Source organism: Culex quinquefasciatus, chromosome 3, assembly GCF_015732765.1.
Source record: "Culex quinquefasciatus strain JHB chromosome 3, VPISU_Cqui_1.0_pri_paternal, whole genome shotgun sequence".
NCBI lineage: Eukaryota > Metazoa > Arthropoda > Insecta > Diptera > Culicidae > Culex > Culex quinquefasciatus.
Genome location: NC_051863.1, coordinates 190009752 through 190023212, shown reverse-complemented (window position 1 = coordinate 190023212; position 13461 = coordinate 190009752). Strand labels below are relative to the sequence as shown.

General features: G+C 32.9%; 1 protein-coding gene across 6 annotated transcripts in view; it reads right to left on the bottom strand.

The window, feature by feature from the left end:
• LOC6034075 (ribosomal protein S6 kinase beta-2) overlaps positions 1–12795 on the bottom strand; it is a 69225-nt gene extending 56430 nt beyond the window's left edge. For 2 of the 6 annotated variants that reach the window (XM_038259941.1, XM_038259943.1), the window contains exons 1-2: positions 12573–12773; positions 10814–11186 (exon numbers count right to left, since the gene is read on the bottom strand). In XM_038259941.1, coding sequence (XP_038115869.1) covers positions 10814–10894 — 81 coding nt within the window. In that variant the 5' untranslated portion in view covers positions 10895–11186; positions 12573–12773. Of the gene's footprint in view, positions 1–10813; positions 11187–11247; positions 11506–12572 lie in introns of those variants that run through there. The other 4 variants (XM_038259946.1, XM_038259945.1, XM_038259942.1 and 1 more) reach the window with 4 other exon arrangements.
• Between the last annotated feature and the right edge of the window lie 666 nt (positions 12796–13461).

Genomic DNA, 13461 nt, shown 5'->3' with positions numbered 1-13461 from the left:
CAGAAATCTCCTCAAAAAATTTCAGCCTGGTCAAAAGGAACAATTTTCATCTTTCGTAGAGAATTGCTCAGTTAGCAAATCTTAATCCTTTTTCAGAACTTTTAGATAATAGAATGCTTTTACAACGTTTATATATTGTTTTGTGTCGTTCGCATTAAATTTCTGTCCGTGTAGTCACTAACCTACTGACATCCGTTAACAGCTCTACTGCTTACTAATGATAATTTTTCGAGGATTTTAGTCGAAATGTTTTTACTTTGATCATAACCAAGAATAATCAAATGTGGCGTCATAGCTCACCAATTTTTCCTATATTTATTGGATTTTCGTAGATTTTGTACTTCTCGAGTTTTTTTTTTTTGTGAGCAGTTAAATTAAAGGTCAAGTTCAAGAATAGAAAATAATTTTAGTGAAAATCTAGCGCTTTGTTTTAAAAGAAATAATGCTTGCTTGATACTAAACTCTGAAACTAAAATAATTTTCCTCAACCTGATAACAAACCCCATTCCACTGAGTCACCCATTTCCCAGCCAATCGCAAAACTACAATCGAAATCCGTCACCACCACATCCAATCCCATTTTTCTTCGGTTCGATGACCTGCGGTTGTAAGTGACGCGACGGAGCCATAGCCAGGTGGAAAATCGTCATTCATCACGGCGTCTAGCTGGCGTCGCGACCCGTTGCTGGAAAATGAACAGTCATCATCGTGACTCACCTAATTCCGGTCATGAGTAATTTGAGATTTTTCCACAAAGACATTGGCAAATAGTGGTGAAATTCAAGTAAATTTGTTTCAAAATGTGTTTTTGAATTTTATTTCATTACAAAAAATGAAGTTTCAACGTCTTTTTTTTACGACGATACCATCACCATACCTCGACGATTGCGTGCAACGTAAACATAACCTCGCTCAACAAGGAAATCAAGCCTTTCCTGGCGTAGGTTAGGGCTCCTCAAATTAAACATGCATGTGTACTGCACATACCTGCATGGATTTACCTAGAAATGCCTCTCGACGTCGGCTTGAACTGCACATAAACAGAACAATAATGGAAGGAAAAGGTATACGTGTTTGTTTATTATTTTTTGTCTTCTTCCACACTGCTTGACGCCACTACACTCTAGGAAGTTATGAATGGAAATGAGTAGGTATGTGGTGAGAGAGTGTACTCAGGGAGTAGTACACACCTCGCGAATGGCGTCGTATGTGCTGCATTTGCGCGTGACGGATGTTTACGTTGATTTGCGGCAATTTGAAATGCTCTTTTTTTTGCTCCTCACCCCTTCTAAACCAATGATGAGTCACAATGTTATGACGCAGGAAAAAAAGGACACCCTTGTCGAAAGCTAATTGCATTCGGCGTCAATTGGAACATGCCTGTCAGCGACATCGGATGCAGCATCCTTTGGTACAGCAGAATGAATACGCCCTCGCAGCGACGGACGTCAATCCGGATGGTGACGTCAAGCCGGTGGCCACCGTAATGAGCGTTCGCCTCATCGCACCATTGAGTGACCCGTGATAATATAAGGACGGAGAGGCGCATCCTGGCATGTAGGGATGATGACAAAAGCCAAAAATAGACAGTCAGGAAGGACACTTGTGAGAGGGATAAAAATAGAAGCCTGGGACAATTTTATCAAAGATTCTTCCGGTGATTTCTTAAAAATGTTGGATTTAAATTCAAGGAAAATGAAGTTATTTTAAAATAAATAATAAAGGAACACCAAAGTGTTCATCATTTTTGGCTTCTAAAAAGAATTCAAAATTTGAGCAACTCTTCCCTCCTATAAATGAGTAATTATTTTTGTTTGTATATTTAAAAACTCATGTTTTTCGAAAACTGTGCGATTTGTACTTAGCAGTACTTTTCGATTTCAAGTGTTTTGTTTATGTTCTTTTATTTTATATTTCCGATTTTTTTTACTTTTTATAATTTTTTATGTATTTGACTTGAATTTTGAACTTGATTTCTAGAGTATTTTTTTAAAAAAAAAAAAGGTCTTAGTCTTATAAACTGTTGTGTTGTATATGTTTGTTGAACCTAACTAAAAAAATAAACGTAAGTTTTCATTTTTTTTTGTTTTTTGTTTTATTTATACAAAGATGATTTTATTATCCTTTTGTTCTATTTTCTATTTAATTTTATTTTCAATTTTATTTGATTTTCCAATTTATTTAATTTTATTCAATTATGCATTTTATTTCATTGATTTTTTTTAATGTTGATTTATTTTCTGTATGATTTTAGTTCTATTTTATTTAATTTTTTTATTTCCTATTTTATTTTGTGAGTGTTATTTACGATTTTATTGAAAATAACTTTCAAAGTTTATGTAAACCACATCAAATTCATTTTCAGATTATTTAAAAAAATCTAATTTATTTTTTATTAATTTTTAATAAAGTATGAATTTATTTTCTATTCATATTCTATTTATTTTCAGTTTATTTTTTAATTTATATTTAATTTATTTTCAATTTATTTTCAATTTCTTTTTCAATTATTTTCAATTTATTTTCAATGTATTTTCAATTTATTTTTAATGTAATTTCAATTTATTTTCAATTTTTTTTTCAATTTTTTTTTCAATTTTTTTTCAATTTTTTTTTCAATTTAATTTCAATTTAATTTCAATTTATTTTCAATTTTTTGTCAATTTATTTGCAATTTATTTTCAATTTATTTTCAATTTATGTTCAATTTATTTTCAATTTATTTGCAATTTATTTTCAATTTATTTTAATTTATTTTCAATTTATTTTCAGTTTATTTTCAATTAATTTTCAATTTATTTTCAATTTATTTTCAATTTATTTTCAATTTATTTTCAATTTATTTTCAATTTATTTTCAATTTAATTTCAATTAATTTTCGATTTTTCCAATTTATTTTCAATTTATTTTTAATTTATTTTCAATAAGTTTTCAATAAATTTTCAATTTATTTGCAATTTATTTTCAATTTATTTTCAATTTATTTTCAATTTATTTTCAATTTATTTTCAAGTTATTTTCAATTTATTTTCAATTTATTTTCAATTTATTTTCAATTTATTTTCAATTTATTTTCAATTTATTTTCAATTTATTTTCAATTTATTTTCAATTTATTTTCAATTTATTTTCAATTTATTTTCAATTTATTTTCAATTTGTTTTCAATTTATTTTCAATTTATTTTCAATTTATTTTCTATTTATTTCAATTTATTTTCAATTTATTTTCAATTTATTTTCAATTTATTTTCAATTTATTTTCAATTTATTTTCAATTTATTTTCAATTTTATTTCAATTTATTTTCAATTTATTTTCAATTTATTTTCAATTTATTTTCAATTTATTTTCAATTTATTTTCAATTTATTTTCAATTTATTTTCAATTTATTTTCAATTTATTTTCAATTTATTTTCAATTTATTTTCAATTTATTTTCAATTTATTTTCAATTTATTTTCAATTTATTTTCAATTTATTTTCAATTTATTTTCAATTTATTTTCAATTTATTTTCAGTTTATTTTCAATTTATTTTCAATTTATTTTCAATTTATTTTCAATTTATTTTCAATTTATTTTCAATTAACTTTCAATTTATTTTCAATTTATTTTCAATTTATTTTCAATTTATTTTCAATTTATTTTCAATTTATTTTCAATTTATTTTCAATTTATTTTCAATTTATTTTCAATTTATTTTCAATTTATTTTCAATTTATTTTCAATTTATTTTCAATTTATTTTCAATTTATTTTCAATTTATTTTCAAATTATTTTCAATTTATTTTCAATTTATTTTCAATTTATTTTCAATTTATTTTCAATTTATTTTCAATTTATTTTCAATTTATTTTCAATTTATTTTCAAATTATTTTCAATTTATTTTCAATTTATTTTCAATTTATTTTCAATTTATTTTCAAATTATTTTCAATTTATTTTCAATTTATTTTCAATTTATTTTCAATTTATTTTCAATTTATTTTCAATTTATTTTCAATTTATTTTTAATTTATTTTTAATTTATTTTCAATTTATTTTTAATTTATTTTCAATAAATTTTCAATTAACTTTCAATAAATTTTCAATTTATTTTCAATTTATTATCAATTTATTTTCAATTTATTTTCAATTTACTTTTAATAAATTTTTAATTTATTTGCAATTTTATTTCAATTTATTTTCATTTTATTTTCAATTATTTTCAATTTATTTTTAATTTATTTTCAATTAATTTTCAATTTATTTTGAATTTATTTTTAAATTACTTCAATTCAATTCAATTTATTTTCAATTTATTTTCAATTTATTTTTAATTTATTTTCAATTTATTTTTAATTTTTTTTAATTTGTTTTTAATTTGTTTTTAATTTATTTTTAATTTATTTTTAATTTATTTTTAATTTATTTTCAATTTATTTTCTATTTATTTTCTATTTATTTTTTATTTCTTTCTATTGATTTTCTGTTGATTTTCTGTTGATTTTCTGTTGATTTTGGATATGGGAGAATGGATGTTATTAGATAATGTTTGATTTGAAATCAAAATTTTCAAAACAAATAGAAAACAATAATTTAAGAAATTGTATTGAATCCTGATGAAACCGAAATAAATTATTGATAGTTAGGCTTAAATTCGTCAAGAATCCTGATATTAACCAAAAAAACAGTCAGAATTTGTATTTAATAAGTTGTTCTATTAGAAAGGCATTCAGAAGAAAGCGTATGGAAATATTTTAAAGAACTTCCTGATAGGTTGAAAAATTTGGCTAATAGTTTGCCCTTTTCCTCGACAGACGTAATTGACATTCAAGTACGTCCTCGGTGGTGTAGACCCCACCCCCTTCAATTCCGGGACTCCTGGAAAATTTAATTTCGCACAAAATGGTAAATAGACCATCGCCGTACGTGACAAATGAACCTGCTCCTCGCAGCCAGACAATGCTCGGTGATTATCACGTCATTGTCAAAAATTTGTCGCCATTCGGACGACGGTGGGCGTGGGAGGGTCCGCGCGTGACATTCGTCGCAGCTTCCTCCTTATAGGGGGGCCTTTAAAAAAAAAATCTCCCATTTTGGCGACACAGCCAGCGTCCTCGAATCGATTTTTTTTCGGCTTTTTGCTAACGACCGACACAAGTGGATTTCCTTGTAAGTTGAGTTGTGTAGTACTACTGTGTCGAAACTTTTCTTTTTTGGCAAACTGAATCTCAACCCATTGAGGATGAAAGAAGCGCCGTCCAGTCGGAGTCACTGACCTCACCGTGTGTGAGTGTGTGTGTGTGTGTGTGTGTGTGTGTGCGAGTGTTGTGAAGCCAGTGCATTACACTCTTTACACAGCCCAAGAACAACAACAAAAGCCCCTTCTCCCCCTCTTTTGGGTTCTTTGGTTGCGGTTGGGAGGTTATCCTCCTCACAGCAGAAGGCGGGAAGAGAGCAATAATCGAAGTAACGAGTTGAGAGCAGCGCCAACACGGGGCCGCTTTTTGACCGGCTGTCTGTCTGTGTGTCCATCAGAGGAGATATCCGTAAAATTATATCAAAAGCAAACGAAGCAGCAGTCAGCAGCTAAGGTGAGGCGGTGCCAAACCATAAACTGCTGGCTGGTCTGGTGGTCAAAGAACTTGAATTCGAGGGAGATTGGGGGAATTTTAGAACCTTTCAACAGTTATCGGAAAACTGGGGAAACTATACTGAAATACCCTAAATACATATATCATAAAACAGCTAATTTTTTGATTGAATCAGAAATCTGGCCTGATATCTGAAAAAAGTTGTACACCCAAACCCCGATGGTTTGACACCAACTGTTGTCAAACGCACGGGGTCACTTTTTAGTTTGACACCCCTTTTACACGGAGTTCCCACGCACTACCAAACGTTTTTGCATGTATTTTTCATGCATTTTTCATGTATTTGTCATGTATTTTTTTTTTTTTTTTTTTTTTTTGGGAGGGTGATCCAGCCGCACATCGTTGATGTCGAAACCTCTAAACTGGGCCCTCGTTCTGTCACGTCCGTCAGTAGTCTTGTCGTACATTACAACTAGAATCAGATCTGCCAATGAATTAGTACACTTCGACCAAATAAACACTGACGCTGTATGGATCTGACTCTAGAATAAATGCACAGTTGTGTGTTATTCATAAGTCCAAAATGTTCAATTATTCATATAAGTCCAAATATTCATTTGCGGATAACTACCTAACTTGAATTGAATACAAGATTTAAAGCAACCTATCCGAAAGCTACTCTTATCTCAAATCCCCGACATTTTAATTATTAACCAAAAAAACGTTTCTTTTAAAACCTGTCTGGCTTCTTTTAAAAAACAAAAAAAAAATAACAGTTGATATTTTACAAGTCGTGAATTGAAAAAGAGACGACCATTTGTTCGTCAGAATTCCAGTAGATCCTCGATTCGCAACAATGGTCGATACAATCATAATCCGACAACCGTTAGTTCAACAGATCAACGAATTTAGTCCGATATCATTTCACTATTGATTGATCGAGACTCTATGGAAATTTTGACAAATCAGAATGGTTTTTATGCTACTTGAATGAAAATCACCGATTCTGATAGAATTACTAAATTCACTGTTACTAATTTTGTCCCTAAATTACTAAAGGCAAAGTATAAAAAGTTGATATTTATAGTTAAAATCCTAAATTCTACAAAAACTATTTTCTTAAAAACCCGCATCCTAACCTGACACCCACATTAAGATAGGGAAAAATCACATATGTAGCGGTTCATTGTACAAATGTGATATTTCCACTATCAGAGAACCTCCTTGTCTCGATGACAGCTTACCGGCCATCGATTAAGCCCTGAGACTACGCCAAAGTGGGTTCTCGCAGCATGAAGTGGTGTCCATGTGTAAAAATGGAAGCTTCAGCAATATACTGAACACTTCGATTTTAATTCCACATCGAATCAAATCATACTCTTTGCCAAACAAGCATCAAACCTATGACACTCATTATGACAAAGCCCAGGGTATTTGTCATGTATTTTTCTTATAAGCAATTCTCTACCAAAACCGAAAATAGATTTTATTTGTATTTTTTGATTTGGCTCAAACTTTGTGGGGGTCTTCCCTATGGCCAAAGAAGCTATTTAGTGTCATTGGTTCACCCATACATGTCTCCATACAATTTTGGCTGCTGTCCATACAAAAATGGTACGTAAATATTCTAACAGCTGTAACTTTTGAGTGAATTTTGTGATCAATTTGGTGTCTTTGGTAAAGTTGTAGTCCACATCAATGACTATTGAGCAAAATAGGTAAATTGCAGAATTTTTAATCAACTTTTTTTTCACAAAAAACTCAATTTCCCAAAATATGTATTTTGGATTTTCGAGATTTTTTGATATGTTTTAGGGGAAAAAAACCGCAACTTTTGAGCGATAGAGAAACATGGTCAAAAAAAATTGAAAAACAGTTACAAAAAATTTGTCGAAATTTTTTAATGTAAAATTGAATTTCCAATCGAAAAGTACAATACAGATTTTTTGATAAAGGGCTCTGTTTTCAAGATATAGTCACCGAAAGTTTGCATTTTTTTGTTTTTTTTTTTTAAATAGTGACTATGAGTGACCATTTCTAAAAATATTTTTTTTTGAAGAGTTCAGAAAATTTGCTATAAAATTATCCAAGAGACATTGAAGATTGGACCTCTGGTTGCTGAGATACAGCGGCTTAAAGAAAAATAAATAGGAAAATTGAAGTTTTCTAAGTCTCACTAAAACAACCCATTATTTTTATAATGTCGATATCTCCGCAACTAATGGTCCAATTTTTAATGTTAAAACATGAAACAATCGTAAAATTTTCCGATCTTTTCTAAAAAAATATTTTGAAAAAAGTTATAACAAGACTAACATTTTAAAAGCGCCAAACATAAAATATTACGCCTTTTTGAAATGTTTGTTATTTATTTTTATTTTATAGCAAATTTTCTGAACTTTTAAAAAAAATATTTTTAGAAATGGTCATTCATGGTCACTTTTTTTTAAAATCGAAAAACTGCATATATTTCGCTAAAATCAAACTTTCGGTGGCTATATCTTGAAAACAGAGCCCTTTATCAAAAAATCTGTAAAGTACTTTTCGATTGGAAATTCAATTTTATATTTAAAAAATCTGTCAAATTTGTTTTTGCATTAAATTTTGATTTTTTTATAAGGATCATGTATTTTTTTAGTATTCTTGTATTTTTGTACTTTTGTAATTTTGTAATTTTGTAATTTTGTATTTTTGTATTTTTTGTTTTTTTGTATTTTTGTATTTTTGTATTTTTGTATTTTTGTATTTTTGTATTTTTGTATTTTTGTATTTTTGTATTTTTGTATTTTTGTATTTTTGTATTTTTGTATTTTTGTATTTTTGTATTTTTGTATTTTTGTATTTTGTATTTTTGTATTTTTGTATTTTTGTATTTTTGTATTTTTGTATTTTTGTATTTTTGTATTTTTGTATTTTTGTATTTTTGTATTTTTGTATTTTTGTATTTTTGTATTTTTGTATTTTTGTATTTTTGTATTTTTGTATTTTTGTATTTTTGTATTTTTGTATTTTTGTATTTTTGTATTTTTGTATTTTTGTATTTTTGTATTTTTGTATTTTTGTATTTTTGTATTTTTGTATTTTTGAAGATTGAAATTTATAAACTTTTCATCTCCAACCTTCCCTATCCCCCCCAAGAGTACAGAGTACGTTACAACGACGCCGCCACACACTTCTGTTTCTCCAGTTTTGTTATTATTCTGTTCATCCGCGCGGCGTCGTCGTTCTCGTCCGTTGGTTTCCTTGTACGATCATCAAGCTCTGCTCGTATGCGTTCGTGGTGCGAGTAACGAACTCCCCCGGAACGACCACAACATACCCAGCCGAGAGCAGGTGTCAAGGAACTCTCTCCGTGGTTACTGTTGCGCGATCCCGATTCCGCCCCAAGGAGGTTCGCATTAAATATCCCACATTCTTTGATGATCGCGGTGATCGTGTGCTGGTGGTGGGAAGAGCTCTTACTTTCGACGATCCGTGACTTCACGTACACACCACAACCAGACATTCTTGAAGGTGTTTGCCTCCGAGATCATTGCACTCTGTTCTGTGTAGAGTTGCGTGTGTTTTCGTGTGGTTGCGAAATTCGCGTTTGGGATTCGATCGATCTGCGCTGCGGTTTGTCGACGGGGTGAGCACTAATTAGAACAATTAGCAGGTATGAGCATATCACTTGGAGGTATGTTAGAATCACTCGAGTAGATCTTGTTTAATGTTCAGAACTGGTCTATAAAAAAAGATTCTTGCCAAGATATCGAGGTAGCTCACTCAAATATGAACAAAATTGGAAAATTCCCTTCATCACTTGCGTCCTTGCATAAGACTTGGCACCGATTTTGGGGAAAAACTATAACCATCATCATTATGATAGACTCGGAAAAGTGGAGGCGGAATATGGTCACGGTCGGCAGTGCTGGCGCGTTGGCGTGTCCCGTCTGTCGCCACAAAGTTCTCTCGGCGAAATGTGATGAAAATTCCCCTCTGAATCATACTCGCTGGTATGTTTTGTGGGAAACCACTTTCTCAACCCCTCCCGAGGACACTCTCAGCTCGAGATCGAAACTTCTCTGGTTGTACAGTTAGGTTGTGTTGGTAGTTTTCTATCTGTGCCAAAAGCTGAACCATCTTGCTCACGAGAAATAATAATCTGCGAGGGTAACGAAACCATATTGCCCATCAATTCAGTCTAGACGCGAAAGGAGAGCGCAACCAGCTCAATAATGGAGTTCGTTGCATGTTCTTTATCTGAGCAGCAGCAATATTCCAGCCAGCTCCAACGACGACGTATCAAAAAGTGCATATTCTGGCCACGTGCTCGCAGCAGCTCGGTCATACCGCCGTCGTTCTTCGCAAGAAAGAAAGAAAGAAAAAAGTCAAACCGTGCGATAATGTTCTGCCGCGATGAACCTCGAGCTAATAAATATTCTTCCTTGTTTCGCCAAACACTGCCGGTGATAGATTTTTCCTATTCACGATGAGAGGGAACATGGCCACATGGCGTGCGGAAGGTTATCACCGTAAGTCACCGTTGTAAAATGCTCGGGGTTCGCTGTTGGTTTCATTCAGATGCGTTGTAGAACAGTTTGGGTCAGGACTAAGAGTTGTGAACCATATTGAGTTAGACTTTTGACTTATTGGACAGGAACATTTTTTTAAAGAGATTGCCTTATAATTAGGATTTTTCCCAGAACTAGAAATCTTCAAAAGTAATGCTGAAACCCCAACACTGTTCGGAATTATGAGTACTTGAGTAGGATTTGCATAATTTTTCAAGGCCAAAAAGGAATCAACTTTCAATGGATTGTTTTATCAAAGATCACATACTTTGAAGAATTGGTAAAAGATATGAAAATTTATGTGTTTCTTTTTTGTTGCTCCAAATTTGAATAACACAGAGGAGTTTTGAAGATTGGTTTTGAAAATCAATTAATGGAATGGACAACTGGACAGGTGTATAATGCATTTTTAAACACTTTTTTTCATTCAAGTGTTGAAACCGGGCCGGGTATTTTTAAACTTTTTTAGCTTACTTTTTCAAAAGGTCCTATTTTCAAATGGCGCATTGATTGCTTTGAAAAAGTAATTTAGAAAACCCGCATTATTAAGGACAGCCTGTTCTATCTGCCAGCATTCCTTGGCATCCTGAAAAACCCCACAAGAAGTCCTCAACCGAATTATAATGAGCTCCCCCTCCCCACCAAGACACATGGTTAAAGGAAGAATTAGTGGATACCGGACTTACATCATCGACCTCGATCACATCATCGTCGTCTGAGTCACGGATGTCGCGGATGTCCAGCTCCAAATCGAAAACACCAGCCATTTTGGTGTGGCGGCGTGTGTTGTCTGCTCCTTCTTTTCCTGCGTGTTTTGGTCGTCGGATCAACGAGGTTCTTCCTGCTTCTCCCTTCCTTTTCCTCTCACTCTTCTTGTTCTGCTGAAGGATTCTTCCTTCTGATTTTTTTTCGTACCTTCCCCGCTGACCTGGTCCTCCGCCACTTGCTGCCAGGAGGAGACTCTCAAACTCTATCAAATTTTATGAACACACTCGTGATTTTTCGCACTAGATTTGCTCCCTGGAACTGATTTTGCACTACGCACTAGCTACCGGAATCCTGTGAAGGTGAATAATTGCGTATTTTCTTAAAATTTACTCAAATTTCAAGGGGAAAACACCTTCCTAAAATAACACCAAAATAAATGCCTCCACCAAGGAGAGAACACACTGCGCGTCAAATTTCTTCCTGAGAAAACGGGGGTTTGTGGGTTCAGCACTCGCAAAATTCCACTACGCGTCGCCGAAATAAACTAAACTTTAGAAATAAATGCGATTTAGTCCAAGTTTTTAGCCCGAAATTTATTCGTTTTCAGCAAACTGCGCTGCTTTTACTTCTGCTGTTTTTGTTCTTTTTGCGTCTTCTGTCACACGAACCACGCGCGGAGCAGGGCTGCCAGTTTTGCTGGAAATTTTGCTGTTTGTTGATTTTGTTTCACAGGTGATGTCGAGGGTGATGTCAAACGTTTCCAAAAGTTTTTTTTTAATGCAATGAACAGAATAATAAAATTACTCATACGTTTTGAAAAATAAGGACTTGTTTTATTTTTGTTTGACTTTAAAAAAAATTGTTTGTAATTTGAGTCTTTCCAAAATAAAATACTTTTAAAAAGCAAAAAAAAAACAAATAAGTTAATCACGAATAAAAAAGTTAATAACAAAACAACACTATTTTTTGACAATCTGAACAAAATCCTTGCTGACATCACTGCCTTTCACGCACACTGCGAAATTGACACGCGCACACGTTTTTGAAGAGTGTGTGCTGTTTAGAAATACCACAGACGCAAAATGACTAGACGTTTCACGCACACAGATTTGCTTTTCCTTCCTGTACGGTATTTTAGGAGGGAGCAGGAGAATTTTATAGTCAGGTTAATTAAAAAAAATTATTTATTTTGCAAACACCTTGCTGCTAATTTCAAAAATTGATGTTGAAATTTAAAATTGTAACAATTTTACAACTATCACGTCACACTTTGCGAAAACATTCAAAAAATCAGTCAACCAATCACGACCGCACGAATCAATCACACACATTGCGGTATTTTTGGACCATCACGAACGTGCACAGTCGTGCACACCCCGCGCGTATCCTTGATTCGCACATGCCGCGCGATGGCCTTGCCCCGGCTCCCGTTATCTTATCCCTCCGTTGGGCCGGTTCGGTCGTACGAACTTCGCTCGTCTTCTACTTTATTTTTCAACACCCGAATTCATTATTTTTTTCTGAAGTGCACACACTTGTCGACACCACAGCGCACACACACACAACGTGCCGAATAATCTTCTATCAAATTCCGATTGAAAAATATCACTGCATTCGTCCGGACCGCGTGTCAGTTTTCACGAAATTATCAATCAATTCACCACGATCATTCATTGAATTTCACTAAACGATCAACAATAATCCAAAACTATCCCTTCGAATCACTCTTGAAAATACCTTAATTTGGGGATTTTATTTCCACCACACCATTACGCACCACACACTCTATATATGGAACGGAACCCCCCCAAAAAAAGGTGTCTTCTATTGCTCAACACTGACTGACTGACTGACTGCTACTGCCCCAGTATACTCCGCGGGCAGACCGCACGATTTCGACCGATGATGACGACGACGCGATTGAAAATGTAACTCTCAATGGAATGGATATAGTCCCGAGCCCGCAATTTTTACTATACACCCATCCGTAATACGTGCGCTTACTAGCACACTAATACACGCGCAGCAGCGTGCACAACTTTGTGGCTGTATTCGCGACCGACGGTGCAAGTCTTGCACAAACACTTTGAAACGTACGTGAGTGTGAATGACGGTGTGTTAAGAAGTATTTTTTTTAATGTCATAAATAGTTTATTAAACGACTCTAGAATGAATGGAATGAAAACTTCTATTCAAACCTCGATTCAAACAGAAAAATATTTTGTACGACCAGCCTGTACAAGGTTTGAATCAGCATGAATTTTGTTGAATACAAGCAACAAATTGTCAATTCTTGTCAATGTCTTTTGCGGTTATAAAAAAAAGGTGTTTCGTCGTTTAGCATTGATTCAACAAAAATATTGTTTTTCAAATCAACATAACGTTTTGAAGATTCAACTATGATCAAAAATGGTGTTTAAGCGTGTTCGGCCCAAACCGAAATGTTGCCCCAAAGTTGTGCAACTTTGTCCAGTGTGCGCAACCCCACCCCTGCAGCGTTGACAGAAACGGTGCTGCCAACTTTGACAGCCGAAAACAACGGCGCGACGACGAGTTCGCGCGCAAACGACCGAACGTGCGAGAAGAAGACAGCAGCGAAACGGCGTGCAAAGGCAAGTCGCAAAGA